This window comes from Panthera tigris, chromosome D2 (genome assembly GCF_018350195.1).
Source record: "Panthera tigris isolate Pti1 chromosome D2, P.tigris_Pti1_mat1.1, whole genome shotgun sequence".
NCBI classification, from domain to species: domain Eukaryota; kingdom Metazoa; phylum Chordata; class Mammalia; order Carnivora; family Felidae; genus Panthera; species Panthera tigris.
The window spans coordinates 58,718,464-58,746,463 of NC_056670.1; the positions used below are offsets into that span (position 1 = coordinate 58,718,464).

General features: G+C 37.4%; 1 protein-coding gene across 2 annotated transcripts in view; it reads left to right on the forward strand.

Annotated features, from left to right (window-relative positions):
• The first annotated feature begins 1,923 nt into the window (after positions 1-1,923).
• Positions 1,924-28,000, forward strand: part of SLF2 (SMC5-SMC6 complex localization factor 2) — a 45,612-nt gene continuing 19,535 nt past the window's right edge. Inside the window, exons 1-11 of one of the 2 annotated variants that reach the window (XM_007080177.3) lie at positions 1,924-2,230; positions 4,829-4,872; positions 5,374-6,107; positions 7,742-7,799; positions 12,387-13,375; positions 14,352-14,422; positions 16,669-16,791; positions 17,180-17,347; positions 18,342-18,444; positions 23,766-23,841; positions 24,640-24,781. In XM_007080177.3, the coding sequence (XP_007080239.1) occupies positions 2,091-2,230; positions 4,829-4,872; positions 5,374-6,107; positions 7,742-7,799; positions 12,387-13,375; positions 14,352-14,422; positions 16,669-16,791; positions 17,180-17,347; positions 18,342-18,444; positions 23,766-23,841; positions 24,640-24,781 (2,648 nt within the window). In that variant the 5' untranslated portion in view covers positions 1,924-2,090. The remainder of the gene's footprint in view (positions 2,231-4,828; positions 4,873-5,373; positions 6,108-7,741; positions 7,800-12,386; positions 13,376-14,351; positions 14,423-16,668; positions 16,792-17,179; positions 17,348-18,341; positions 18,445-23,765; positions 23,842-24,639; positions 24,782-28,000) is intronic. The other variant, XM_015536698.2, reaches the window with a different exon arrangement.

The following is a 28,000-nucleotide window of genomic DNA, read 5'->3' on the forward strand; positions in this document are numbered from 1 at the left end:
CGCACGTGTGTGCGCGCGCATACGTGCATGTGGCATATGTATATGTATACGTATACGTATATACATTCAGTGTGGGAGAAGGGGTATAAACACAAAATAGACTGCCCAACGCTGTTTGGGGGGGAAAAGTGCCCGAGAGGCTCCCAACAGTTCTAGTTAGTATGTTAAGCATATTTCACTCTGTGACCAAATCTGTATCATTTTCAAACACAGCTTCAAGAAAGAAGAGCCTTGATGCTTATTGAGGATTTAGATCACTACTTCCCTGTTAAGAAGAGATTTTTTAAATTGTGTTTTCATTATGACTCCATCTCCATTTATTGATCAAGGGATTTCTTGCCTCACTTAACTCCATAATCTGTTGCTCAGATTAAGAAAATGTGAAAACTATTGTTTGGGAGCATGACTACAGACTTTAAAGTGACACCTTGGAGGCTAGATGATTCAAATACTATAATCCAAGAAAAGCAACTGATTGATCATGTAGAATGTTGTTTTTTATGCATCGCTCTCTTTAATGGACCGAGCATGCAGTGAAACGAATCGGATTAAGTGTTTTGTAGATGGGCCGTTACAGAAGCAAGAATTTACCAGTGTAGAAACATCCAACTGAAAGCACTAATACAAGAGATAGGAAATAATACATGTAAAAAGCCCTAAATAAACAAAACATATAAATCATTATTCATTCAACACATTTCAAGCATCTAGTACATTATTATATAAAGACCTGTCTAAATTCTTGAACAGGCCTGCCAATTAAAGCTTGGGCATCCTGGAGATTGATATTTTGGTTAAGACTTATTGCATAAAGTTATAAACTATGTTTTATAACTCTTAATATATTAAATATAACAGTATCTGACCTGTCCCTGGAAAATTTTATAGTCAAGTGTAAGAGTATGTCTGAAGAGCAAAGGAAAGGGAACACTAATTTGCTTAGTACCTATTACCTGAGAGATTCTGAACTGTGACGTTCACACTGCTTATCTCTTTTATAGTTTACAATTTCCCAGAAAATTGTAGAATTTTCATCTTATAGATGAGTAGAATACTCCTTTTACAGATGTGGAAACTGAGGCTCAGAAATACTCTGACCAGTCTGTTTGTAAGGAAAACCCTGTCTAACAGCCTCCAAAGCACAAGCCCCTTACGGAGGAGGACAGGAGACTGCTGGCAGCTTTCACTAATCTACGCTGTCCACACTTAACATGGGTAATTGAAAGCTGACCCTATGTTCCTTTCAAAAAATCTCCAAGGAATCTGGCTGTAGAGACTTCATGGATAACTCGTTTCAACAGCTGAGAAACAAAATGCTTCTGTGGAATAAACACGGCCTTTATTTCGCTGGGGTTGTTTTTCTTTCTTTCTGAAAAAAAGGAGAAAAAGCATCCACCATAGCCCTTAACAAGAACTCTCACAGACTGGACAAGTCTTCAAATTGGGCTGTGCAGATTAACCAAGGAAATGGTGACAGCACTTGGGCACTCTGACCTAACACGTGAAAGAGACGATGTAACGAACAGCTGGGGATTTCTGCGGCACGACTGAAAGACACAGGAAGGCCAACTGTTGACCATCCTCACTGAGGGCAGCTGCCGGGCTCAGGTTTGCTTCTGCAAACCTCGTCCCTCGCCCTCGACCAGCTGCCTGCCGCAGCGCCTGCAGCGGCCCGCGCCAACCCGCCCCCGCGTGCCTGCCAAGGCCGACGCGGCCCGGATGCGACGGTGCCCTCCCCACCAACCGCGCACGTGACGGGGGGGAGGGGGCAGTTTTCTTACCCCTCCCCCTCCTCGAAACCCCGCCTTCTCCTGAGAGGCTGCGGCTTTCCATTGCGCCACTACCGGAGTGACGGCCGTGCCAGCCAGTCAGAATGCGACCCTTCCAGTAAGACCCGCCCCCTGTCGGTCCTGAGGTTCCTTCCCGCTCACACAGGAGTCACTTCCGAAGAGAGAGAACCGCCATGAAGAGAGAAGGGGGTGCCGCCCAACTCTGCTCCGACAGCCTCCCCGAGTCCCAGCAGCAAGACGGCAACCACGCACCCAACTTCTCCAGCCACAGCTCATGCCGCCGTCGCCAGCGGCGCCGACATGACAAGGCGCTGCATGCCCGCTAGGCCAGGTTTCCCCTCATCCCCAGCCCCGGGGTCGTCGCCCCCGCGCTGCCATCTGAGACCCGGTAGTACCGCCCCTGCTGCAGCGGGAAAGAGAACAAAGAGTCCTGGGGACAGGTACCGTGCAGAGGGCTGGAGAAGGGGCCGGGTCGCGGGGGCAAGGGTATGAGGGAGGACTGCGGACGCCCGCTCTTTCAGTTCCCGCCATCCTCCGCGAGCTTCGGGCCTCGGCGTTTTGCGGCCTGGCAAACCCCTGCCCCGCCTCCGCGCGGGGCCTTCTGGGACTTCGAGTTTCCTTTTCTGTAGTTGGGATGCAGGTCTCCGTTCAGTGACCATAGCCAGGATGGCTACGGAGAGCCCGCCTTAGGTAGAACGTGATTTTTGTCCTTTACGATGGTGGACCCGGGGCCCTAACTGCTTAGTGCATATTTAGGTGGGTTATTCTGTACGTTGTCAGTTCTGATCGTAGTAGCTTAACAGTATAAATCTTTTCTAAATCGTGGGTGAAATTATGTACGATGGACGAGGGAAACCCTTCCACGAATTACTTTATAGCCCAGTATACACGATCATTCATACTTAAAAGGAACGTGCCGATCGGGAATATGATGTTTTTTCCTTCAGTAACTATGCTTCTCCAAGAGGCTAGGTACCTTGTGAAGATTTTGTGGGAGCTATGTAATGAGATGGGGAATTTTATCAAATGACATCCTCTGACAATAAAATATGTTTAAATTCTCTACGCACTTGGTACTGTCTTTTTTATTTTAAGTTTTAAAAAGCTTGTAACTTAAATTTAACAGTAATTTTATCTTCTAATATTGTGCTACAGGTCTACAATCCCTTATCTCAATTATGAAAGCCGGAGTGCTATGAAAATCAAAAGTTGTCAGTAAGTTTGGCACCACATCTTACTTGGCCGCCAAACCTGACTAGAACTAATGGAAAGCTGTATATGGTCATTATCTCATTAAGTGTATTTATATGCCGGAGACATATTGATGCGTTCGCTTTGGGGGTGCAGTGTCACACCCAGTGGGGACTTTACATAATGCATCTAAGTTACCCCCTTTCTAAAATCCAGTAAATTAAAAATTCAGAAATACATTTGACCCCAAAAGTTTCAGATAAGGGCTTGTGAGCTGTTATAATTTTTTAAAGCTAGTTATAAATAACTAATGGGTATTTCTGTGCATATGAAATTAGGCAACTGTTCCTACTTGAAAGTTACATTCATGATTATTTTACAGATTTCTTGTACGTTTTACCCAAAACCATTTTTCTCTTTGGTGTATTAATCAAAAAGGAGCCTGGGATCTCATATTTTGGGAAGAGATAGAACGTTATTTAGTAATTAACGTAAAGGCATATTTAGTATAGTCTTGAATTAGCTGCCGCTTAATCCTTTCCTGTCTCTTTCCTCCCCCAGTAACTGAGAACATCCTCTCCTTTCCTCCTTTGCAGAACCTCTAGCGTTTCTAACTGTATTCTCCATTGGAGTTAATTTGGCTGGTATAATTTATTATATGCAAACAGATGCATAAATTCTTCCTTAGTCTGTCACTCCTATTCATTTCATAACCAGTTAGCCTTTCTACCAACATCTATCTCACAAACATGTGGATTCTCAGTAAACCATTATAGGATGTGGCTCCTTTAATGTGACCTGTAAAGTGTCCAAGGGACTTGGATTGTTCAAGTTTTCTCTGAGTATTCCCACCTCATAGTGGATTAATGTTTAGGGAAACTGGTCATATACTGCTTCTCTTTCAGTAAAATGAATACATTTTAGCAGGATTTTGGCAGGAAGTTAACTTTTTGCTCTACATGTGAAGTTCCTTTTTGTGCCGCTGACAAATAACTCTAGAAATATAAATCGGAGTACAAATTCCGGTAATACGATTCACTCTCTTTTACTGTAAAGTGCAGAAATCCTTAAAACAATTCGGATTTTGTAATTGTTAACTTTCTTCCTTTTCTCTGTTTCGTGTTTTCTCCAGGCAGTGTGTTATTTTTGTAAATACCTTAAGAATTCCTAGATAAAAAATAAGATTTGAAACACTGTTTAGTCCTGAAGACTCATTCTAATTTTTGCTGTTACTTAGATTAACATCTTACTGTAGTACATAAAGAGGATAGTATAAGCTTGGTACTTAATCCTTTTTGTCTTTGGGCCAGCATGCCCTTCAATTCAGCTGCCTCCCCAGATGGGCCAAATCACCGATATTGCCATTCTACCATTTACTCTTGTTTTGAGTCTGTTTAGGTTTTAGTCTGTTTTTATAATCTCCATTATTCGTTTGGAAAACATCTATTGAGCATTATTTTGTACCAGACACCGGAGATACCAAGCAATAGGATCAGATCCCCTCAAAATCATTTATTCTACCACGTAGCAGTAAGCTTGTCAGTCCTAGGAAGGACACTACCAATTCCATACTGGATCCATACTCCAATCTTATTTTGGTACTATAGATTATATAAACCTCAGTTGTGCTTTTATAAATTTACTCCTACAAGAAATGCAAACTATATTTTCAGTTTATTATAATCAGCTTAGCAAAGCATTCCTGCCATTGTCAGAACTTGATTAAACCAGGTAGTGAAATCAAATCTATATCCTGTAAACCAACTAGTATTCTCCCCTTAATCTGAATTATTGAGGTTTTAATATTTACTTATGTGATACCATATTAGTTATGCTTTTATTTTCAGGAAGCAGTCAATTATAGATTTCTTCAAACCAGCTTCAAAACAAGGTATGTATGCTATTAATGCATTTTTTGCAGGATCTTTTGAGGAGGGAGATAGATTGAATTTTTAAATTTCTCTAACAGCTCTTATTTGATTAAACCTAATGTTCAAATTGAAAATATGAAGATGCAGTGTTTTTTACAAAGATAAGCCAGTTCTAAGCATCGTGAAGAAACTTTTTGCTGTTATGCTTACATTTAAAATATTCCAGTCAACAATGTTCATAATGCATACTATTTTGGTCCTCTAATAACATTTTATAAACAGAGCCACAGTGAGCTTACAAGATGTAGCAAAAGGGAGCTTTATGAAAGTAAGGTTATTAAATAATAAGCCATGTCTTAATCCCCACCCCCCCCATAAAATGTGTATCATCATCTAAATATTGATTTGAAAGTTTTTGTTATAGTTTAGTATTTTAAATATTAACTTAAATAAATATACAAAATGTAATAGATTGTGTTACTTTTAATAACATGCAATTTGTGTTTTAATTGGCCGTTTAGACAGACATATGTTGGATTCTCCACAAAAATCAGACATCAAATATGGAGGAAGTGGATTCTCCATCACTGGGACAGAACAGTTTGAAAGGAAACTATCCTCACCAAAAAAATCCAAACCCAAAAGGATGCCATCAGAAAAGAGCACTATTTTAGAGGCTTTCATGAAAGGTGTTAAAGAGCACCATAAAGATCGTGGTATACATGAGTCACGTCGACCTTGTGTGTCAATAGCCACCAAATATCCAAAGGCAGTTACAAAAGTCTATGTTCCTCCATATTGCTTGTCAAAGGAGATGAAGACACTGAAGAAAAAACATCGATCTCCAGAGAGAAGGAAGTCACTGTTCATTCATGAAAATAGCAGGGAGAAGAATGATAGAGATCGAGACAAGACCAGTGCAGATTCCAAAAAGCAGGCCACAGTGACAGAAGCTGACATCTTCAAGAACAGCTCTAGAAGTCTTAGCAGCAGGAGCAGCCTGTCCAGGCACCACCCAGGAGAAAGTCCTTTGGGGGCTAAGTTCCAGTTGTCATTAGCTTCTTACTGCAGAGAAAGAGAACTAAAGAAGTTGAGGAGGGAGCAAATGGAGCAGAGAATCAACTCAGAAAATTCCTTCTCAAAAGCAAGCAATCTTTCCTTAAAATCCTCTAGTATAGAAAGAAAATGTAAACCAAGGCAGGAACAAAGTAAACAGAATGATGTCACACCTGGAAAGAGTAATCTTTCAAACCTGGTATGTGTAGTAATTACTGAATTAGCTTGGTTGCTGCTTTATTATATTTAGAACACTAAATCTAAAAGCATTTCATATATTTAATATTTTTTAACATTACATTGGTAGCTTTTGTTCAGGAAATACTGATACACGGCTTGTTTAAAAGCTAATTACATTAGGTTTCCTCCCAACTGTCCGTAGGACTCAGTAAAGCGGTATTTCTTGCCTTTAATTTTTTCAGACTGGGAACAAAAAATCTTTCTTAATCAAGGAAGTAAGCATTCTTTTTTTAGGCAAGTATAGTCATTTTTTTTTAAAGTGATTTTTTTTTTCAACGTTTTTTATTTATTTTTGGGACAGAGAGAGACAGAGCATGAACGGGGGAGGGGCAGAGAGAGAGGGAGACACAGAATCGGAAACAGGCTCCAGGCTCCGAGCCATCAGCCCAGAGCCTGACGCGGGGCTCGAACTCACGGACCGCGAGATCGTGACCCGGCCGAAGTCGGATGCTTAACCGACTGCGCCACCCAGGCGCCCCAAGTATAGTCATTTTTAAGTGAGGCTGTGCTGAAAGGAAATATTTGAGGAATAGAAAATCTAAAATAGTAGGAAATGGTTTAGAACAGAGGTTCTCAAAATGTGGTCCCCGGACTAATACCAGCATCACCTGGGAATTTAGAAATGCAAATTCTCAGGCTTAACCCTAGACTCAATCAGAAATTGGAGCTAAGAGTCCAGCAGTCTGCAGTTACCAAGACTTCTGGGTGCTTCTGATGTACTTTAAAGTTTTGAGAATCACTGATTTAGATTATATAGAAGTCCTAAGGAATATAGATTCCTTAGAAGTCCTAAGTTGTCTCAGACAACTTAGATGATAACACTTAGAAAGCTATCCAGATATATCTTAACTTCATCGTATTCCCTTGAAAATAGACCAACTTTAGATTAGCATAAAAGGTGACCCTCTCCCTTAGAAAGATAAATACCTCTGTTTCATAGAACCTCTCTATGTACAGATGGAATAAAGGAAGATCAGATACCAAGAAAAGGCAGTGTTGGTAAGATGCTATGAGATTTCAAAACCAGATAGACCAAAAGTAAACCAAACTATGACACTTTAAGAGTGAATGGAGATTGTTGCCTTATATATTGCTTGAAAATGTATTTGTAAACTCCAGGGTTTGTTTGCAAAGAGTTTGGGGTCTTTACCAGGGAGATTTGCTAACAATCAGTGGAGGTTTGTAACATTTGCTCCATCCTGAGATTTCAGTGTTTGGTGGTGCATCAGCACTTGAAGTATTGAAGAGTAAGTTGTATCTGTTTAATTGGCAAATATTAGGCTTACTGTTTCTCTATCAAAATAATGGTATAGTGCTCTAATATTAATCTTGAATTAATATAAATCCCTAAATTTGTATTTTGAAAACTGGCTTTATTTTTTATGGCATTTTTACCTTTTTATGATATAAAGGCCCTTCGTTTTTGTAAAACTTTAAGAGTTTAAAATATTTTACTATAAAAGTTTGAGTTTACCTCCAAATGAAGTGCTTGCTTTATTTGGTCTAGAAATCTGTGTTTAGATGTTAGGAAGAAAAGTTCATATTCTTTACTGGCCCCAGTTCCTAATTAATTTTTTCTCATTTTGCTAAAAGGAAAATGGACATTTCTCAAGGAAAAGAGCCTCTTCTGATTCATGGGAACCTGCTTCAGGTAGAATCAAAATTAATTTATTAATTTTTAAATAAAATTGTACGTCAGTGGCACTTTTTAAAAACAAATTTGTTTAAATGCACAGTTGGCTTCCTAGAGGTGAATTGAATGTCTCAGATTAGTTACGAGTTTGGTAAAATTACATTGAAAAGGAATAGTCCTTGAATTTAGTTTGTGTAGCCCATGGTTTGTCTTGACTTTTTTGCCTCTTTTAAGAGTTCCTAGCAACATGTTTCTCATTTTGGTATTCAGTGTTCTGCTGAATCTTGCCTACATTAAGCAGCATAATCTTACATTATTGGAATTATGGACTATCTGAGGTCTTGGTATTATAGATGCTTTGTATAAAGTTGAAACTGCTATCATGATCCAAAACAGTGTTATCCTAATATTTCAAATACTAAGATACCTTTTTAATATCAAATTCCAAGGACACCTATATGATAACTGGTTTGTACTTCTAGTATCTGTTGGCTGAGCAAATAACATAATAACAAACAGCTAGTGTTAATTCAGTAATTCCTAAAATATCTTTATCTTTTTTTAAACTAGAAAATAGAACAGTATAAAATTCAAACACTTGCAGAAATTGATAACAGAAAATGAAAGGCCCTTAGAAATAACAACCATTAATAGTCTAATGTATCAGATTTTTTTCTGCCATGATTACAAACTTTGAAAAATGGATTTTACAGATTTCTACACTCAGTAAGATACAGTGGACATAATGATAATAGCCAAGGTTTATTGAGCACTTACTGTGTGCCATGCCCTCTTCTATGTGCTTTTAACTTGTTTGATCTTCACATCTTTTTAAGATACTTTTAGAAATGAAAAAACAGGTACAGAGAGACAGTTGTGACTCCTTGTTCTTCAGGTTTCATGTAAAACTCTTAGTTTTTTTTTTTAAGTTTATTTATTTTGAGAGAGAGCACAAGCAGGGGAGCGGCAGAGAGAGGGAGAGAGAGAATCCCAAGCGGGCTCCAGGCTGTCAGCGAAGAGCCCAATACAGGGCCCGATCTCACAACCATGAGATAATGACCTGAGCTGAAATCAAGAGTCAGATGCTTAACTGATGGAGCCACCCAGGTGCCCCTCATGTAAAATTCTGTTTTTTATATATTCTAGAGGTACATTGCATTTTGACCAGGTGATCTCAGGTGTTAAAATCCGAAACCATAGTTTACCATCATAGAAGGAGCTTCTAGAATACAGGAATAAATTTGAAGTTTTATGTGGTTTTTAAAGTTTTTATTTAATTTTTAAAAATCTTTTTTATGTTTATTCATTTTTGAAAGACAGAGAGAGAGAGCACAAGCAGGTGTGGGGCGGAGAGAGGGGGGGACACAGAATCTGAAGCAGGCTCCAGGCTCTGAGCTGTCAGCGCAGAGCCCAATGCGGGGCTCGAACTCACGAACTGAGAGATCATGACCTGAGCCGAAGTCGGACGCTCAACCGACTGAGCCACCCAGGCGCCCCAATTTTTTATTTAATTTTTACATTATTGTTGGTTTTAGTGATCAAATTTCATTGAATTTTGACATTAAGAAGTACAAGAACAATAATTTCTTAGCAATGAGATTATTCCTGTACTCACGGTATTACACATTTGTAATAAATGATCACTTTGCACTGAGGTGAGCAGAAGAACAAAATATTTTTAGGTTTGCTCTGCCAACATAAGGGGCTGCTGGTGGTGGTGTTGCCACCAAGCTCTTCAGCTTTTTTTCTCTCTGATGATGACTAAGATAAAAATTCTCTTCAGTTCATGGGTTACAAATTTCATCAGTGTTGCCTGCAGTGGTTTTATTTATACAAACCCACATACTGAAGTTTTTGAACAGTGCTTGAAAAAGATGTTTTCTGCATATTGTCACAGGCAGATTTAAGATGGTTGCCTTCACTTATATTTTTATTTCTAATATCTTTGCATGTTTCATAATCATTAATTATGGTTTTATACTTTTTAAAAATTTATGTTATTTTTTTAAGTGTATTTCTTTATTTTTGAAAGAGGGAGGGAGAGAGAGAATCCCAAGCCGGCTCTGCACTGTCAGCGTGGAATCCAGTGCAGGGCTCAAACTCATGAACCATGAGATCATGACCTGAGCCAAAGTTGGATGCTTCACCAACTGAGCCACCCTGGTGCCCCTTATGGTATTGCATTCTTAATAAATACACATTTATACTGCATTTGACAATCAACAGAATATAAAGGACATAAAGGGCTTTTTCACTCTAGATAACATGAAGAATGCTACTGCTATTATACCTCTCAGTTGTGAGGGTGATATATATAATCACACCTTTATTAATCACACACAAGTTAAAAGATGTTAGAAATGTTGCTAAAGGCATTTAGCCCTGGGGTCTTGCAGAGTCCTGTCCTTGTGCTGCATCCTGAGGTCCAACTTATTCTATAATTTATTAATGACCTATCTTCTATTAATGAACATTTGGGTTTTTACCTTTTTTGTATTTACAAACTCAATCCCTGTCTATTTTATATATATATTAACAGATATTTGAAATGTGCTTAAACGGTCTACAGTTTGTACAAGCAGTGCAAAAAGAATCATGCAGGTAACGCACTGCCCTAGAGAACTTGCAGAAGGGGAGCCTACCTACGGTACCAGTTCAACGTCCTCTAATTCTAGGTGTCAGAAGCTCTTAATAAGCTGCTTTTTCCTAAACTTTGCCCAAAAACAGTTTCTCTCTCCTCCTGGTCAGGTCTTCAATTCTTGAGCAAAGCAGGAATTTCTCCTCATTTCTAGCTGTATATAAATTGATTTCTCTAGGAGAATGGAACTGAATTCATACTGGCGGTTCTGTAGGTATCTTTTTTGTAACCTCAAAGTTGAAATATTATCAGTGTAAATCCACCCCAAATCTTCTTTTTCTTGGTTATGTGATTTCTAATCCTGTACTCTAAGGGACTCCTGTTCTTTTTTATATGACAGTTAACCCAGTAAACTGAGTGGGCATAGGATGGTTTTTTCAGGTAATAGGAAATATCTGGAGAAAAATGGAGATAGCAGCATTTGTTTATTAATTGATTTTTCATGTTTATAAATTGAATTTTTCAGATTATGTATTAAATTACCCAAATAATTGCTTTTAACTCTTGAATTATTTTGTTTTCTTAAACTGTTGATTTGAGGACATCTACCCATATGCAGAGAGAAACTTGATTTGGGGAATACTGATTATGTAAATAGTAATATTTAATGAATAATGGGTTTTAATTAATGATTATTTATTTATTTATTTATTTGGGGGTGGGGGCAACAGCAAAGGTTAGAATCCCGAGCAGGCTCCGCACTGTCAGTGCAGGGCCCGACACAGGGCTCAATCCTGTGAACCTATACATCACACTTTTAAATACAATGAGAAATTTTTTAAACTTGGTTAACTCAAATAGATATGCTTTACTAAAGGTCTTCTGGGTGGAGCTCCTAAATCTAGGTGGCTTAAAACAACAGAAATTTATTTTCTCATGGTCCTAGAAGCTAGAAATCCAAAATTAAAATTATTAGCAGGGCCGTGCTCTAACCAGTCTAGGAGAGAATCCTTCCTTGCCTTTTCTAGCTTCTGGTGTTTGCCTACAATTCTTGGCATTCCTTGACTTGTAGATGCAGCACTCCTATCACATGGCATCTTTTCCCTGTGTGTTTTCACATCATCTTCCCTCTTCAAGTGTGTCTCCATGTCCAAATTTCGCCTTTTGAAGGAACCCAAAGAGAAAGGTGCTTGGGTTCAACTAAAACGCCTCCCTGCTCCGCCCAGAGAAGCACGTCTTTGTGAGAACCGATGGAAAGGAGCTTGAGGTGCTGCAATCCATTCCCTATGAATTCATGGCATGAAATGTAAAAAAAAAAAGATTGCAAATTTCCCCTTTATCTAAGGACACCAGTTATGACTGCATTAGGACCCACCCAAATGACCTCATTTTAACTTGATTACCCCTGTAAAGATCCTGTTTTGAGTTAAAGTCAGAGATTCTGGGAGTCATTTTCCAGAATTCATCCACAACTCATAACTCAGCTGAAGACTAGAAGGATGCACAGGAAAAATGAAACACTGGCGAGAGAAACTTGGGTGGATTTATTTTAATTGAGAAATTAAAATTTGTCTGCTTTCAACTAGTGATTGTATACATGTTTTAAGGTACTATAAATTTAGATGTAGAAGTATTTCATTTCTGGAAGCAGAGAGTCCTTGGTCTAAGAAAGAATATCTGAACTTTGAGGGAAACTGCCTTTCTAATCCTTTCCATGATACAGATAAGCAATTTTTGTGTTTGGGGAGCAGCACCTTAAATTTTGTTTGGGTGATAAACTTTTAATAGCTTTGGAATGAAAATGAGCATTGTCATTAGCTTTAAATTTCTTAAGACACCAGTATTTATTATTAATGAAATAAATGGTAGTATGAACTCTTTTTCCTTATCCTACATATGTTAAATGATCTCAGCCTAAACTTTTAGAATTTAAGCTTTTTGTTGGAGTGTTCTAAACACTCACTGAATAAACTTTACTAAGATAGGAAAATATACTTTTCACTAATCTGGCAAAAATTAAATTTTAGCAGGGTCTAAGCAGAATAAATTCCCTGACAAAAGAAAAAGGAACTCTGTGGACTCAGATCTGAAAAGCACAAGAGAATCTATAATGCCAAAAGTAAAAGAGTCCTTCCTTGAGAAGCGTCCTGACGGATCACATCAGAGAGAGAAATTTATAAAACATATTGCACTGAAGACACCTGGGGATGTATTGCGCTTGGAAGATATATCCAAGGAACCCAGTGAAGAAGTTGATCGCTCCTCTGGAGGCTTGACACCTTCAAATTCTGGCCACCATTCTTCCAGGAATAGTGACCAAATCCGTGTGGCAAGTACCAAAGAGACTAAGATGCAGAAACCCCACTTATCTTTACCTCAGGAAAAGTCTGCCGATAAAAAAGCTAGCAGCCTTCAGAAAAATAAACCTGCTAGCTCTGTGGCATCAAAGGAGACAAAACTTCTACCTTTACTTTCCCATGTTCCAAGTGCTGGTTCCTCTCGGGTACCATTAAATGCTAAAAATTGCACTCTTCCAGTTCCTAAAAAAGAAAAAGAGCGTTCCTCATCTAAAGAATGTTCTGGGCATTCTACAGAGTCCTCCAAACACAAGGAACACAAAGCAAAGACTGATAAAGCTGATTCTAATGTATCTTCAGGGAAAATTTCTGGGGGATCTTTGCATTCAGAATATGGCACTCCTACAAAGTCTCCCCCAGCCGCTTTGGAAGTTGTGCCATGTATCCCAAGCCCTACAGCACCTTCAGATAAAGCCCCTTCAGATAAAGAGAGTTCAGGAAATTCTAATGCAGGTAGCAGTGCACTGAAAAGAAAACTAAGGGGTGATTTTGATAGTGATGAAGAAAGTTTAGGTTACAACCTAGACAGTGATGAGGAAGAGGAAACACTAAAATCACTGGAAGAAATAATGGCTTTGAACTTCAATCAGACTCCCACAACTACAGGAAAGCCTCCTGCTCTTTCCAAGGGGCTTAGATCTCAGTCATCAGACTATCCAGTAAGTAGTTCTGTGACATTTATCTTTACTTGAAGAGGGAAAGATTGATTAGTAGAGGGATAAATGGTTAGAACTTATTTTAAAATTTAGTATTTGTTGTGATTCATAATTGGACTGAAACTGGTATAGTTCTTGTTTGGTTGTAATGGGTTTCCCATATCTTTAGTTTTATTACTGTAAATCAGTGGTCTCCAAACTTTTTAGATCATACACACTTCTATTAGTAAAAAAAAATTTTTAAGCATGTACTCCAATATATATGTATACGTATAGATTATATACATGTACCACTATACTACTGTGTACTTGCTAAAATATATACAAAAACAGAATTTAAAAGGAAGAAGAGAAAAGTATTTTCCTTTAGAAGTTATGTAGAAGTTACTATAGACTAAGTTCTACTGGAGTTTCTATAGAAGTTCCATATAAATAGAAGTTCTATTATTTTCTTCCTGCACCCCAATGGATCACCTTGCACACCCCCTGCTTTGGAGACCACTGCTGTAAATGAAGGTAGAGTGTAGAAATGTTGTTAATTGTGGTGTGCAATTTTATTTATAAAGTGCTTCATTCTATCTTGGGGATAAGCTGCATTAAATTCTAGTATGTCTGTAAAATTTGGTGGGGAAGGTGTTAATGTTCCATGGTAACACCTAAAAATTGGTAGTTTGATTCCACTAAAATAAAATTTAAAAATAAAGACAGGGTAGCCATGGAGCCCTTGGGTGTTTACAGTCAGTTCCTAAGGCTGGCAGGGTTTTGTAAGTAGTGCCTTTCCTAATAAGTGGTAAAATCAAATTGCCTGCAGTACAAAATAATAGATTTAAAGCATGATGGTGAAAATTCTCTAAGAAAGGTATCCTCCTGGCCTAGGTTATTAAAAGAGAAAATATTCTTTAGTACTCTGAATAACTTAAAACATCCCAGTTCTTCTAAGATATGTTATGAAGTATCCTTAAATTTTCTTCTGTTTTAGGAACATGTTCATAGTGGAACATATACAAATACTTTAGAACGTCTAGTGAAAGAGATGGAAGACACTCAAAGGTTAGTTAGCATCGTGACTACCTTGCTAAATTTAACGTTCTCCTTATTTGCGTGGCTGGCTTTCAGTTTACCTTAAAAAATCATGAGAAATTCGCATTTTGCGCTAGTACTATTACCGCAGTTTTGCAGTCAATTGTGTTAGAAATAAAGTATTCTTGTTCACAGGCTGGGTGAAAAGCTCAGGTTTTTGTGGTTTACTGCATTCAGTAATAATACAAATTCCTTTCCACTTACCACAACTAGAATCTAACTAGTAGCTGAAATTCTTGATCAAAAGTATGGGGAGGAATTTTTTGTGCATTTTTTTTTATTGTGATAAAGTACAGATAACTTCAGTTACCATTCTAATCATTTTTAAATGAGCAGTTCAGTGGCATTAAGTACATTCACATTGTTGTGCGACCATCACCACCATCCACCTCCGGAACTTTTTTTTTCATCTTCCCTAATGGAAATTCCATACCCATTAAATAATAACTCCCCATCTTCCTCTTCTCCCAGCCCTTGGCAACTACCATTCTGCTCTCTGTCTGTATGAAACTAACTACTCTGGGTACCTCGTATAAATGAGATCATACAGTATTTGTCCATTCATACTGGCTTATTTTGCTTCACATAGAGTCTTCAGGGTTTATCTGTGTTGTAGCATGTATCAATTTCCTTCCTTTTTAAGGTTGAATAATATTCTGTTGTATGTATATACCACATTTTATTTATCCATTCATCCTTTGATGGACACTTGAATTGCTTCAATTTTTTGGCTGTTGGACGTGTTGCTGCTGTGAACATGATGTAGAAATATCTCTTCAAGTCCCTACTCAATTCTTTTGTGTATATACCCAAAAGTAGAATTGCTGGATCATACAGTGATTCTATACATAATTTTTTGATGAATTGCCATACTGTTTTCCCCAGTGGCTGCACCATTTTACATTCCCACCAGCAGTGCCCAAGGGTTCCAGTTTTTCTACATCCTCACCGAGACTTGATATTTTTTGGTTTTTTGGTAATAGCCATCCGAATGAGGATGAAGTGGTTCCTCATTATAGTTTTGATTTTCACTTTCCTAATAACTAATGATGTTGAGAATCTTTTCATGTCCTTATCAGCCATTTGTATAGCTTCTTTGGAGAAATGTTTATTCCGATCCGTTGCTCATTTTTTAATTGAGTGGTTTGGGGGTTTTTTGTTTGCATGGGTAGAACTTTTTAAAATATTCCTATGTTCACCTAGTCCAAATTTTGAAACCAGCATGGCCAGACATGGTATTTCCACATCAAGTTGCTCTTAAGGAAGAAGTGTAGAATTATGTGTCTCTCTCTGTCACTGTACCTCTCTCCCTCTCTCACACACACACATACACACACAGAAACCAAAAAGTTGAGGATCATAATGGCCCTAATAAAATTTGCGTCACTAGTTGCAAACTGATTTTGCTAATGAGGGGAAAAATATATTCCTTATTTAAGGAATATCCTCAAAACTACCCCAGAGAATTTCACTAAAAGCTCAGCTGACTTGAAGTGGGTATAGATGTGTCCCAAACTTGATAAACAAGTTAGCTAACCATAGGAATTACAATTAGTAGGTCAGAAGTATTCCCTTTTCTACATTTAGTTAGAGAAATTATCTCTATTATAAAATTCTTTTAAACATTTCATGAATTCATGTGATTTGTGATGTCAGATCTGAAGTGGTTTATTTAAATTGAACGTTGTACAGACCAGAGGCAAAGATGCTAGTTTGATGTGATGATTGATTCTTTCCTGTATTGATAGAGCATTATATTTACTGCTCATTTACTCTTGTCTTATACTCATCTACTGTGGGACGGGAGCTGGGAGTAAGGACCTTGAATAAAATAGCTTATTCCTGGCAAGCAGTATAAGCCAGGACTGCAGAGCTAGATTCTCTGGCTTTGAATCCCAGCTCCTTGCATTGTGAGCTTGAGCAAATTAGCTTTCCTAAAGTCTGTTTCCTCATGTATAAAATGGGTAATAATAAACTACTACATGGGGTTGTTGTGAGGGTGCAAAGAATTAATACATAAAGTCCTTAGTACATGCCTGTCACGTAGTAAGTGCTCAGTGTTAGCTATTGTGATGCTAGTGAAGATGACAGTGATGCTGCTAGAAAGCCTGATTAACATGGTCAGGTTGTGTTTTATCTTTTGGTGCTGCTTTTAGGCATAAACTAAAGTTATTTTTAGGGTAAACCATTGACTGTAACATTCTTTCAATTCTCAGGCTAGATGAACTGCAGAAGCAACTACAGGAAGACATAAGGCAGGGCCGAGGTATTAAATCCCCCATCAGAATTGGAGATCAAGACAGTACAGATGAGGAGGATGGCCTCTTAGAAGAGCACAGGTATAGCATTTTTCATAATGTATACTCTATTTAAAGCTTACATGTTTTTAATTTTGTGTGAAATAAATGGACCTTTGATGGGTTATTTACTTAGTAATCTGTGGTGGTTTTCTAATCCATCCATGATGAGTTTGAAGGGTAGATGTTAAGGCCAAGTTGCATTTTTGTCTTTTCTCCTGGTTATGGTTTCTTTTCACACAGACCCATTTACTGGTTTTGGACTAACTACTAGCGAAAAGTGGGAGGAACAAAACACATGTTCTCATGCTAGTCTTCTTATCTGGAATTAACATTGTTCCCAAGAAAAGTTTTCTTTGTACCCAGCCTTTAAATACAAAACCATATACAGTGTAACTGTCTGGTATTCAATAATTTTTTTTTATTCCAGGGAATTTCTAAAGAAATTTTCAGTTACAATTGATGCTATTCCTGATCATCACCCAGGTGAAGAAATATTTAATTTCCTCAATTCCGGAAAAATTTTCAATCAGTATACCTTGGATTTAAGAGACTCTGGCTTTATAGGACAGAGCGCTGTAGAAAAGCTTATTCTTAAGTAAGTAGAAAAATAGAAAAACATTTTACTTTTTCCCATATAAAAATTTTCCTTAAAGGAGTTCTAACTGGCATAATCTCCTAAAAGATTAATTTCTGTGATAACCTATCCAGTTTCCTAATCCTCATTACTCTTGTTTTTTGTGTTTTATTAATTATGGAATCAGTGTAAGATGGTCTCTTGGCATATTACATGCCTAACTAATAAAGATTAGTTGGGATTAAGATTAGCATATAATAACAGCAGCTGTCAAAATAGCAGGGGCTTTAAACAAGAAGTATATTCCTTTCTTATGTGAAAAGTTCAGAGGTAGGAAGTCCAGGACTGGTGTTCCACCATATAATCTTTCTTTTCCACCACCCTTAGCACCTGGTTGCCTCAAGTGCTACTGGTATTCCAGTCTTTACATTCAAATTCCCAGAAATCCCACACATTTCTACTTATGGCTAGTTAGGTAGAACTTAGTCAACATGGCCACACCTAATTAATAAGGAAGACTGGGAAATTATTTTTGTTTCAGGCAGCAAGTGTACCTAGATCAAAATCAGTGTTCAGTTGCCAGGAGGAAAGGCAAGAATAGGTATTGGGGTGGGCAGCTACCAGTCTGTACCACAATGCCCAAACTGGTCTAATTTCTCTCAGTGCATGAAATCTCAGATCCAGAGAGATCACATTAATTCCGGTGGTGAGGTTTTGGAAGTACAAACCCAAGCTGGCAAAAGCAGATGATGCGCTAAGCTTGATACTTTCTCAACACTGCCAGCTAGTGTAGATTTGTCCACCACATAAATCTGGAGGTAGGCCAACAGACTGGATCAGCTTTAGGCTAGCACTTGAATTTCCTTTATGAGTAACCCATCCATATTGGGGTAGAGTCCACCTCCAAGGACTGAGGATGGTGTGCTTGCTCGTTTCCCTATAATGTCAGATGTGATGGTGGTAGAAGTTTCTTACCATGAAAGTAACAGTCATTAATTTCATTTTGTTTTTTCAGATCAGGAAAAACAGATCAAATTTTTTTGACAACACAAGGCTTCCTTACCTCTGCTTATCACTATGTCCAGTGTCCCATACCTGTGTTAAAGTGGCTGTTTCGGGTAAGAGAACGTTTGGGGAGTATAGTTGTCTCCTGTTGCATTTCCTAGTCAAAAGCAAGCAAAATACCACATTTGCACATTACTAGAGAAAAAATTAGCATATCAAACCCATGATTTCAGTGGGTTAAAATGAGGCAAAAAGAGTCAGTGTAGGTAGATTATAAAGGAAATGCTAATGCCAGTAGTGTGCAGAATAGTCCGTAATGTTAGTTGTGCCTAAGACATTTCATCACGCTGGTAAATCATTATTATAGTTAGGCTTTTTTTTTCTTTTTTAATGTTTATTTTTGAGACAGAGAAAGACAGCACAAGTGGGGGAGGGGCAGGGAGAGAGGGAGACATAGAATTCGAAGCAGGCTTCAGGCTCTGAGCTATGAGCACAGAGCCTGACATGGGGCTCAAACCCACGAACCAGGAGATTGTGACGTGAGCTAAAAAGTCAGACGCTTAACCGACTGAGCCACCTGGCCACCCCTATTACACTTAGTTTTAGAAGAGTTCTAATTCTTACATTATCTGTTTTGGGGGTGGGAGCTTTGTGGGGTTTTTAAAAATCTTTTTTTGTCCCATTTTTATGGAGATTAGTGCATAGATATTTTTAGGATTTTACTTGTTTTCTAACATTTCCCCATTTGTATATAAATATCTCCAACCAAATGTTTCTCTTCCCCATGCATGTTTAATTCTTAAGTCTACTTAAGTAATTATATAAATTTGGGGCGCCTGGGTGGCTCAGTTGGTTGAGTATCTGACTTTAGCTCAGGTCATGATCTCACAGTCCGGAGTTCGAGCCCTGCATCAGGCTCTGTGCTGACAGCTTGGAGCCTGGAGTCTGCTTCAGATTCTGTGTCTCCCTCTCTCTCTGCCCCTCCCCTACTCATGCTCTGTCTCTCTCTCTCTCTCTGTCAAAAGTAAGTAAACATTAAAAATAATAATAATTATCTAAATTTTGGGGTGCCTGGGTGGCTCAGTCAGTAAGCGTTTGACTCTTGGTTTCAGCTCAGGTCATAATCTCATAGTTTCATGGGTTCGAGCCCTGCATAGGGCTCTGCACTGATAGCGCGGAGCCTGCTTGGCATTCTCTCTCTCCTTCTCTCTTTGCCCCTCCCCCACTCACACTGTCTCTGTCTCTCTCAGAATAAATAAATAAACTTAAAAATTTTTTTTTAATTTTATAAAAAGTAATTATCTAAAATTTTATGTTATCTGCATGGTAACTTTGTAACAAAAAAATATGATTATTGTGTGTGAAGTGAGAAGTGAGAGAAACATAAGGAGTTTATTCTGGGATTTAAGATAACATCTCAAAGAATGATGAGAACCTAGATATTCCAGTGTAGCCTTTTTTTTCATTTTTTTCATATAGCTGGCATTTTTGAGTCCCAGGTGCTGGAGAGAACAGCAATGAGAAAATGTACATTTCTGATCCCCTGAGAGCCACATTCTAGTACTATAGAGGAGACAGACAGTAAATGTGTATGTGGTGTGCATATTTAGAGATCTATTATGTCACGTGGTAAGTGCTATGAAGAAGTAGTAGGCCAGAGTAGATACAGAGAAGTGTCAAGATGGGAAAGTTTGCTTTTTTATTTTATTTTATTTTTTTTTAAATTTTTTTTTCAACGTTTTTTATTTATTTTTGGGACAGAGAGAGACAGAGCATGAACGGGGGAGGGGCAGAGAGAGAGGGAGACACAGAATCGGAAACAGGCTCCAGGCTCCGAGCCATCAGCCCAGAGCCTGACGCGGGGCTCGAACTCACGGACCGCGAGATCGTGACCTGGCTGAAGTCGGACGCTTAACCGACTGCGCCACCCAGGCGCCCCTAGTTTGCTTTTTTAAATGTATGTGTAAGATAGTTGATAATGAGTGCCTTACTGATAAGGTGACATCTGAATAAAGATCTGAGAAGAAGGTGCTGGAATGAGTCACGCCACTGTGTGGGAAAAGGGCATTCTAGGCAGAGAGGATAAGTGGTGCGGATCATGAGGCAGGAGTGTTACTTCCAGCGGTGAGGAGCTTCCTACTTGGACCCCGGTAAAAAAAAAATTTTTTAAACAGTCCTAATTAAATCAAAATTTGCCTCCCCGTGGTTTTTATATAGTGGTACTAATTATCTTTTCAAGAGCTCTCCAGAATACGTTTCATCTAACAGTCCTTCGTTCATTTTAAAATAGCTATCATGACCCTCATCTCTCCCCAACACTAAACTCTCTCCAGTCACCAAATTTCTAGTCTCTTTACTGATCATCTTTCTGAATGACCTTTAGCTCCTAAAATGTGTCCCCATAAATGCACATATGCTCCAGATAAGGTCTTTTTTTTTTTTTAAATGTTTATTTTTGAAATAGAGATAGACAGAGTGTGGGTGGGGGAGGGGCAGAGAGAGAGAGAAGACCCAGAATCTGAAGCAGGCTCCAGGCTCTGAGCTGTCAGTACAGAGCCCAATGTGGGGCTCGATCTCACGAACCGTGAGATCATGACCTGAGCTGAAGCCAGACACTTTGCTCCCAGATAAGGTCTTTCTTAACAGCAGTCTCCAGTGAGACTCTTTCCCATCTACCCACCGACATATTTTTGTTTTATGCTATATTTATACTTTACATATATTTTATATTATATATACGTAAATATGTATAAATATATATGTTTTTATATTTTTTTATATTTTATTTTATACTATTTTGTACTATAGTTAAAAATTTCATTTGCAGTCATGCCAGAGCTTTGTTATTCTCTAATTATGTAACACATCTTTTCTTAAACTTACAAGTAAAATTTTGCATTTATCTGTGTTTATTTTTATCTTGTTGATGTGGGTCCTCATATCCTTTTTTTAAATGTTTATATGAGAGAGAGAGAGAGAGAGAGAGGGAGAGAGAGCATGAATGGGAGAGGGGCAGAGAGAGAGGATCACAAGCAGGCTCCGCACTACCAGCGCAGATCCCAATGTGGGGCTCGAACTCATGACCCATGAGATCACAACCTGAGCTGAAATCAAGAGTCCGATGTTCAACTGACAGAGCCACCCCGGTGCCCTCCTCATTATAGCCTCTAAAAACCCTGATGATAACGTTAAAGCATATCTTCATGTAAGCAGTTTTTATACTCTTCGTATTTATTATTTGAAAACTGTAACAATCATTCATTAATTACTTTTTCTGTGTAAAACACTGTCTCATCTCTCTTTTTCAATTCCAAGTCCATTTTTCATGATGGATGGAGCATACCAACTTAAAACTATTTTTTCTTTTTTAGAAAGTGTGTCAGAATTTATTTTAATGCTACGGTTCTAGCATTTTTTTTTTAATCTTTTTGCCCAAAGAATACGAAAACACTAACTCAAAAGGATATGTACATTCTTACGTTTATTGCAGCATTATTTATAATAGCCGAATTACGGAAGCAGCCCAAGCGTCCATCAATAGATGAGTGGGTGAAGATGTACATGCAGCACACACATACACACACAACGGAATATTATTCAGCCATAAAAAAGAATGAAATCTATGGTACTAACAGTTTGTCAATTTAATTGTTAAAGGATAATTAAAATGTTCGCATTTTCCTGATTTTATCCTAAGTGTGTAAAACTAGAAAGACACTTGACTACTTTTTAAAAGCGTTTTCAAAGGGATTCACGCTTAATTTTGAAAAGTTCAAGTAAAATTAAGATTTTTTTTTTAAAGGCTTGTTATTATTTAAAAGGCATTAGCCTCCCCAATTTCCAGGGACTGCTACATTTTAGTGTTTTCTAGATTGTTCTCTGTGTGTACATAGATTGCTGTATGATAGTATCAACAGAATGTGTTCCGCCTTATGATTTTTTTATTGCAGATAACAAATTATTTTCACATCAGTATAGGTATGTTGTCATCCTTTTCAAGGGCTTTATAGTATTCTGTTGTAGTGTTATGCTGATTTATTTAACCCAGTCTCAATTGATAGACATTAGATTGTTATATACACCTCTTTACACATTTATTGAATTATCTCCTAGTATTGTGTTGCCCACCTTAGAATTCATTACCCCCCCGAAAAAGATTGTTATCTAAAACTTGTCCTGTTTCCAAACATGCCTTTGAGGGGTGCTGCCCACTAGTGGCAAAACATAACACAAACATGATAACCGACTTTTTGACTCAGGTTGATTTTGAAAATGGCAGAAACACACAAATGACACAAATACTAACATACAGTAACACAGGTATGCCTGATTGAAACCAGTGTTTGAGTTATTCTCCCTTATGTGTTTAAATTTACTGTAATCATAATCTATGGCTACAAAACAAAAGGGAAAGAGGAATGTTTTCCCCTACAAAACCACTTTAAAATTACTTTCAGGGGTACGTGGGTGGTTCAGTTGGTTAAGCATCCAACTCTTGATTTTGGCTCAGGTCATCATCTCTGGTTCGGGAGCTCGAGTCTCCGATCAGGCTCTGCCCTGACAGCGTGGAGCCTGCTTGGGATTCTCTCTCCCTCTCCCCCTCTGCTCCTCCCCTTCTTGCATGTTCTCACGCTCGCTCTCTCTCTCTCTTAAAATAAATAAACATTAAAAAGATAAAATCACTTTCAATATGTCACATGATTCTTTAAAAATTTTTGAAACTTGAGATTTTATTCCCAAAAAATGGTCTTGTAAAGTTAAATTTTATGCCTCTGCATATAAATTCTGTATGTAAAAAGGCTAACTAGATCAAAGTATAAAAACAATAACCTTGCTTAAATATTACCAAATTCCTTTTTAAATTTTACCAAATTATACTTACACTAAGCATACTACCTTTTTCCTAGTACCCTGTGAATACTGGGTATTATCAATATTCTTGATCTTTAACAATCTCAAAGTCAAGCTTCTCTTGACAAGCTAACGATAGCTTGTCATTTCTCTTTGCATTTCTTTGATTACTAATGATATTGAACATCTTTTAAAAAGTATATTGGTATATTAATTTACATGTATCTTTTCAAATACTTTTGCTAGTTTATGATCTGATTAGATCAACTATCAATCAGCCTTTTCCTTGATGATTAAACAATCAGCATGTTTGAATTGAAGGGGCCCTGATTTTAGACTCAGACCTGGATTTAAATTCCAGCTCCTCATGTATTACTTTGGGTAAAGTATTTTAATTTCTCTGAGCCTGTCTGCTTATATGTAATGATGTATGACCACTTCATAAAACTATTGTAAAGTATTCAAATGAAATGCACATAAAATACCACATTAAAGGAAATGCACATAAAACACTTTTATGTATGCATGGCAAGTAGTAAATGCTCGTTTTCTTCTTTCTTAATACTTTTATCTACTTTGGCAGATGATGTCGGTTCATACAGACTGTATTGTGTCTGTACAGATTTTAAGCACATTGATGGAAATAACAATTAGAAATGGTGAGTATGTAAATTTACTGATTAGCATTGTGAATTATTGGTTGCTATGTACGCAGTCTTTCATATCGCTAAACATGTAGATTATTCAGAAATATAGAATAAAAAATTTTTTTTGATCTAAAATCTTTAATAATGAAATGAAACTCCAATCAAAAATGAGTATCTGCATTTTTCTAGTTGCACTGAAAAAAAGGGTATAAGATCTTGAGGTGGCAACCCTTACCTAATACTTACCTACCAACTCATGGGTTACTGTCCTGGGTAAGTGGAAATAGCAAGTTTGTTTATTTATTTAGCCATTTACTTTAACTGGCTTATTGGCAAACAAGTATTGTGCTGATTATGCACTGAGGAGACTGAAAATATCCGCTACAGAAATGTGACAATTGCTTTCTCACCTTTGAGATCCCTTATAATGAAATAAGCGTTATGATTTATGTGTTTCATTTGTTTTGAGGATTGGGACTATATGGGCACTGAAGATGATAAAATCTTTCTGTATTAGCAGTAGTTGATATTTTACCATTGTTATTTTCAGATTTTTCAAAATGTGTTACTTCCTCCTGAGTTACACCCATTTATTCATCATCACTCTCAGATACTTTCATAAATGTCATTTCCTTCACATTTACTTAAACACCTATAATTCCTATATGATCATTCTAAATAACTATATTGCTTACATATCATTACCAGATGTCATTTCTGTAAAATCATGGTAATAATCCATGTTTCACATGCTGACTGTGCATCTGTGAACCTGGAATTTGGGATAAAATATTTTTTTCTATTAACTAGATACCTTCAGTGATTCACCAGTTTGGCCCTGGATCCCATCATTATCTGATATAGCAGCTGTGTTTTTCAATATGGGAATTGATTTTAGGTCTTTGTTTCCTCTGGAGAATCTTCAGCCAGACTTTAATGAAGACAATCTAGTGTAAGTTTTCTTTTCATAATTAACTTCAAAAACATTCTTTTAAACAATTTGTAATACACTAACAGTTAATATTCATTTGATAGGTTCAGTACCCATCCTTGACTTTTTTAAATCTCTCAAAGTTGAAATGGATCTTAAGTTAGACACATTTTTAATCTAAAAGTCATCATCATGGGGGTACCTTGGGTGGCTCAATCGATTAAGCATCTGAGTCTTGATCTCAGGTCAGGTCTTGATCTCAGGGTTGTCATTTCAAGCCCTGCATTGGGCTGCATGCTAGGCTTGGAGCCTACTTAAAAAAAAAAGGCGGGGGGCATCATCGTGTTTAACAAGGAAGAAATAGAAACATTTAAAATCTTTAATTTTTTTTTTTTTAAATAACACTGCCCATTGTTATTTGACATTATTCTGTTGGAGGTACTGAGTAAAGCAACTAGGTAAGAGAAAAAAATAAGAGATACAAAAACTGCAAATGAGTTGAAGGTTTCATTATTTGCAGAAGTATGTTAATGTATGCAAAGAAGCCTAACACTCAGCTAAAAAGCTATAACAAATTAAAAAAAAAAAAGAGAAATTGGTATGGGGCTCCTGGCTGACCCAGTCAGTGGAGCATGTGACTCTTGATCTCAGGGTTGTGAGTTCAAGCCCCACATTAGGCATGGAGCCTACTTTAAAAAAGAGAGAAATTGTTATGGATGCCAGGGTACAAAGTTAATAAAGAGAAATTAGTAACCTTCAGATAGATGAACTGTACCTAGTTTAAAAGATAAACTGGCTGGCTTAGTCAGTAGAGCATGTGATTTTGATCTCAGGGTCGTGAGTTCGAGCCCCACATTGAGGGTAGAGATTACATTTAAAAATGTTTTAATAAAATCTTTTAAAAAGAGATAAACCAGACTTCATTTACAATAATAAGAAAAATATATGAAGTACCTAGGAATAAACTTAAATAGAAGAGAGTGTGTGTGTGTGTAAAAACATTACTAAGAGACAAAATAAAAGACCTAAATAAATGAAAGAGCATACCATGCTTTCAGATAGGAAAACTCAAAGCATTGTAATGTAAATATGTGAGAGCACCTAAAGTTGAGCCATTAACTTAATGAAATTCGAATAAGAAATGCCAGTCAGATATTTTGTAGGGAGGGGGAGAGTTGAGACTATACAAGTGATTCTAAAGTCATATGGAAAAAAATAATATGCTGAAAATCTTTGAGAAAGAAGAGTTAGGAGGCAGGATCGGCCTTAGCAGATATAAGTATGGGACAAGTACAAGGTTCAAAGCTGTCAGTGGAATGAAATAAGTCCAAAATAGAACCAAGTACGTATAGATACTATGTAAATGCTAAAGGTGATATTTCCACAAATGAGGAAAGAGTAGGCTTATTGAGTATCTGGTATTATCCAGTATTTGGAAAAATGAGTAGCCATCTAGAAAAAATTTTTGCATCCATACCTCAAACTAATAGAGCAAAGATTTAAATGTATGCAATGAAACCATAAAAGTAATAGAAGAAACAAGATTTTTATAACCCTAGAAAAGATGGTTTTATGTATGAACTAACACTCAAAAGGCATAAAAAAGGAAAATTAACTTATTTGACCACATTAAAAACAGATTACCATGACAGTGTTCACTATACACAAAGTCAAAAGAAAAACTTCAAAAAGGAGTGGGAAAGAGATACATATTCAGATGAATTTTCCATGTTCGTATATGTATGAATGAAACAACTCTGGTTACAGACAAAGGTTTAGTTTCAAATTAAGAAAAACAGAAAATAGACGTAGAAAAATGGACAAAGGAATAAACTGATCACAGGAATAAAAATGGTTCTTAAGCATGATAATATACTCATCTTAACTTCTAAGAGAAAGGTAAATTCTTGTTACTTGGTATATCTAAAGCCAAACTCTTATCTCTCCAGTTCCCTTTCTACTCCATACATGTTCCTTTATTGCTCCGATGCAATCTGTATCTAAAAATATATTGGATAGCACATTTTCAGATAAGACTATATTCCAGCACTTAATTTTTTTTTAATTTTTTTTTTTTTTTTTTTTTACATTTATTTGTTTTTGAGAGACAGACAGAGACAGTGAATGAGCAGGGGAGGGGGAGACAGAAAGGGAGACACAGAATCCGAAGCAGGCTTCAGGCTCTGAGCTGTTAGCACAGAGCCCGATGCAGGACTCGAACCCACAAACCGTGAGATCATGACCTGAGCCGAAGTCAGACGCTTAACCAACTGAGCCACCTAGGTGCCCCTCCATCAGTTTAAATAGGGAAAATAATGCTTTCCCAGCCTATCTAAAAGACCCAACCATTTCCCCCAGATATTACTAAGATAGTCAAACTACCTATATTTAAAAAGTTAAAATACCAATGATTTTATTAATTAACATTTAATGAATTCAATCATGTGTGGTAATTTTGTATGTTGTATGCAACAGATTTGAATTTTTCTTCACTGTTGCAAGCAGGTACTATAGTGGAAATAGTGAAATAAAGATATAAATGCATTAAGACATAACACATGCAAATGATACTTAGTAAAGTAGTTTATTTATTGGTTACTTATCAGTTGAAAAGTTGACCTCAGTGAGGTTTGGTGACTCCAGCAGGGAGGTGGTGGCTGTAGTCACTGTTGCTGTATAGTGATAGGCATTGATGAGGACAGGAAAGCAGGAGGGAGCTGGTGAAGGAATGAGCGAAATGTGATGAAATGCCTGTGTAGGCAACACAAGTACAAGACTGAATCCTGTTGAGATACGACTGCAGCTCTTCTCACTAAGACTCACGTGCAGCCTAACCATTTTTGCTGGTAGGCATGAAATGTTTGAAGGTGCTTAAATATTCAGATAGGGAGACTAAGATACTAAAAGATAGATAGTAGAACAGTTCTTTTCTTTCTTTTTTTTCTTTTTAGTTTTTTTTTATGTAATACTATGTATTGCCACATTATTATTTTTTAATTAATTTATTTATTTTGATGGGGGTGGGAGGGAGAAGCCCAAGAAGGCTCTGTACCGACCGTGCCCCAGTGCAGGGCTCAAACTCACGAACTGCGAGATGGTGACCTGAGCCAATATCAAGAGTCAGATGCTTAACCGACTGAGCCATCCAGGCTCCCTGAACAGTTCTTTTCTTGACCGTTATTCTGTTAGATGTACAGACTTAAAATATGAGTCATAACTCTTTCTTTTCTACATTCCATC